This window comes from Oculina patagonica, chromosome 4 (assembly GCF_052425735.1).
Source record: "Oculina patagonica isolate OP01 chromosome 4, crgOcupat, whole genome shotgun sequence".
Classification (NCBI taxonomy): domain Eukaryota; kingdom Metazoa; phylum Cnidaria; class Anthozoa; order Scleractinia; family Oculinidae; genus Oculina; species Oculina patagonica.
The window spans coordinates 4,621,268-4,624,442 of record NC_135761.1 but is presented as its reverse complement, the minus strand read 5'-3'; the positions used below and the strand labels follow the sequence as shown (position 1 = coordinate 4,624,442).

The 3,175-nt window shown below is 40.2% G+C and overlaps 1 protein-coding gene across 2 annotated transcripts in view; it reads left to right on the top strand.

Moving 5' to 3' along the window:
• LOC144651236 (microfibril-associated glycoprotein 4-like) overlaps positions 1 to 1,580 on the top strand; it is a 6,884-nt gene extending 5,304 nt beyond the window's left edge. For both annotated transcript variants that reach the window (XM_078511164.1, XM_078511165.1), the window contains 2 exons: positions 431 to 811; positions 1,153 to 1,580. In XM_078511164.1, the coding sequence (XP_078367290.1) occupies positions 431 to 811; positions 1,153 to 1,418 (647 nt within the window). In that variant the 3' untranslated portion in view covers positions 1,419 to 1,580. The remainder of the gene's footprint in view (positions 1 to 430; positions 812 to 1,152) is intronic.
• The last annotated feature ends 1,595 nt before the right edge of the window (positions 1,581 to 3,175 follow it).

The following is a 3,175-nucleotide window of genomic DNA, read 5'->3' as shown; positions in this document are numbered from 1 at the left end:
AAAAAACAAATTCGGCGATGAAAAGTCAAGCTTAGAACGGGGAAACTTCCGGCTGGTCTTCTAAGATACGATTTTGTTTTCTGCTAACCGAAGACCAGTGGATTTCTGTATTCAGTTTTTTTGCAACCGATTAGAGCGCGTGAAAAACACTGTTCACTGGTTTGGTACACAGTCAACTCTCTCTTAGACGGACACCGTCGAGACCGGCTCTAACTGTACAACTTGGAGAGATGGCCGTCTTATAGGGAGTAAAATTACGGCAAAATGACTGAAAAACTGCAGGGACGGGACCAACACAAGGTGTCCGTCTTACAGAGGTGTCCGTCTTATAGAGGTGTCCGTAAAGAAAGAGTTGACTGTATACCACTAAATGACGCGCCATTTTTTAATTTCCAGCATGCTTTTCTGGATCGTTTATTTTCTCCTACAGCTTTGAAGAACTGTGCTGACATCTACAAATCTGGTGAAAGGAGAGACGGTGTGTACACAATCAAACCTGACAATTTGTCTGCCTTTGATGTGTTTTGTGACCAAACAACAGCCGGTGGGGGGTGGACAGTTTTTCAAAAGAGGCAGGATGGTTCCGTAGATTTCTTTCTATATTGGAGCGACTACAAAAATGGCTTCGGCAATCTAAGTGGTGAGTTTTGGCTCGGTAATGACAAGATCCACCGCCTGACTTCAGCTGATAACATGAGGCTTCGCGTGGATTTGGAAGAGTTCCAAGGGAATACTGCTTATGCCGAGTACGACAAGTTTGGTGTTATGAGTAAGAATGACAAGTACAAGCTGATCCTCGGCTATTATTCAGGTATGATTTATTTCTTCATTTCAGCACAGTGAAAGCAGGGCACTTATAAAAGTGGAATATATACGGCCGCGGAAAACAACTTCCAAAAAAATCCATTCATAGGGAACAGAACCTTCTTAGGTTATAATTGGTTTGAGGTGGCTTGGAACCCAATGAAAAATCATTTCCAACATTGCTTGAAACGCTGAAAACAGCCTTTTTTCGTGCAGCTTAAATGTATAAGATATAAGTCATAAAAATATGTAAATAAAAGGTGTGTTCTGTCACTATTACTTTTAGCTATGCATCTGATACACAGGCTAATAAAACACGGTTGGTCATTTCTTGATTTAATGTCTCAGGAACTGCTGGTGACTCTCTCTCTCGTCACCGTAATCAACCATTTAGCACGCGGGATCAGGACAACGATAACTCTGGCGACAACAACTGTGCCAGTAAGTATCACGGAGCCTGGTGGTACAACAGGTGTCACGACTCCAATCTGAATGGAATCTATCGTCACAGCAATCCCTGCCCCTTAGGTGATGGTGTGATCTGGTATTACTGGAAGGGACATTACTACTCTCTGAAGAGGACCGAGATGAAAATAAGACCAGTGGATTTCTGAACGAACATATTCAGTTTTATGTTTCCATTTGAAAGTTGTTCAATACACAACGAGTTTAAAAAGAATTCTAGTAGTTACGTCACGTTACTGATAGAACAACGTCTGTTTTTGTAGAAAACGGGTTAACTTGATACGTAATTACATTCTTGAAGTAGTTTTCCGGCTTAAATAAATCCAATGTTCCCAGTGTAAATAGTTAGCCAACTAAGTCTACTTTTAATATGACTTCGGCATCTTTCTGAGAAATGTTCGATTAACGAAAACAGTGTATTATATCATACTTTCTAGTTAACCTGGACGCTACTGTAAAAAAAAAAACATTTTTTTTTCTTTTTTAACAGAACGAAGGGCTTTAATGATCAATGTGGATTAGTTTTGAATCAGTAGCCGAATGCTGTTGTTAATTCATTGTTATACAATAACTGAAAATGATACTTGCGCTGATTAGTAAAAAGCTATTTGCTGTTTATATATATAAAGGTATTATAGAGCAGTTTTCAATTGAGTTTCGTAAAACCAAAACCAAAGTAATTACTCTGGCCAATCACAAAAGACACGGACAATCCAATGAACCAATCAAAACTCGAAGCAAATACACGTAGCCGGTGCGAAGCGCGGGAAAACGTGCGCGAGCGAGTCACGATTGGTTTTGGTTTTAGTTCTGATTGACTGAGAAAGTGACGCGAGATTTATAAGCCAATCACTGAGCGTAGAAATGCAAAACCAAAGCAAACGCAATTTACTTTCGACACTCAAGTGAAAACCACGCTATCACGGATTTGAATCGTTCATCGGCGCAATGTTGGATGAACACTTGAAAACCTGTAATCACCAGCTGTTTCCTGCTGTGTTCACTAACATCACGCGCAGTTTATTGAGCCATTGTATTGCTTTATTTTATACTGTGTATGTTTATTAATGCTTTTGGTTTGTTCTTCAACGTTGAATAAATGCATTGTAATTGCACTTCCAGTGATTTAACAGTGGTTTTGTTCAAAGTGCTTACCAGTCTCTCTAGTTGCGCGCACTTCTTTGCTGGACACTTTTTAAATGGATGGGATGGGAGATGTCCCCGTCGCTATACTTCAATCCTCTCGCCAGCTTGTGAGCTGCTTTAAGTCCAGTGCTTCGGTTGTTCGAAGGGTAGATAACAATATCCACCTCTTATTATATGGCTACAATAGTAAGCGCGCTCTGATTGGCTGCTGAGCGGGCATTATTTTCTTGTAATGACCGGGCATTATGAAAATTTTTCTCGGCTCGACAGTTTTTTGAGTTGTGAGTAAAAGCTACTAGCGAGGGGGCAAAAACAACAAAAAATACCAACAAAATATAACTATCTTTCGAAAACTGAAAGAAAAATATAAGCATACCGATACTTCTTTAGTATGAGCGACGAAGAGAGCCACAGAGAGCGAGTGCGAGTTTACCTCCAGTGTTTTTTCCCTTGATTATACTCTTTTTTTGAATAGTGCTTAAAGGCCATATAATAAATAACTTATTAACCTCGTCTGTTCGGTCATTACAGGGGAATCTCAGACCTCAACCTTGATGTATTGACCTCGCTGTCGCTCGGTCAATACATCAAGGCCTCGGTCTGAGATTCCCCTGTAATGACCTCACTCTCGGTCAATAAGTAGTATATATATCACCTACCAGTGGATAAATGTTGACAAAGATTACTACATTAGTCACTGGATAGTGATTTATCCGCTGGATAGCTTTATTCATCCTTTGAACAACTGGGCCAGGCCATC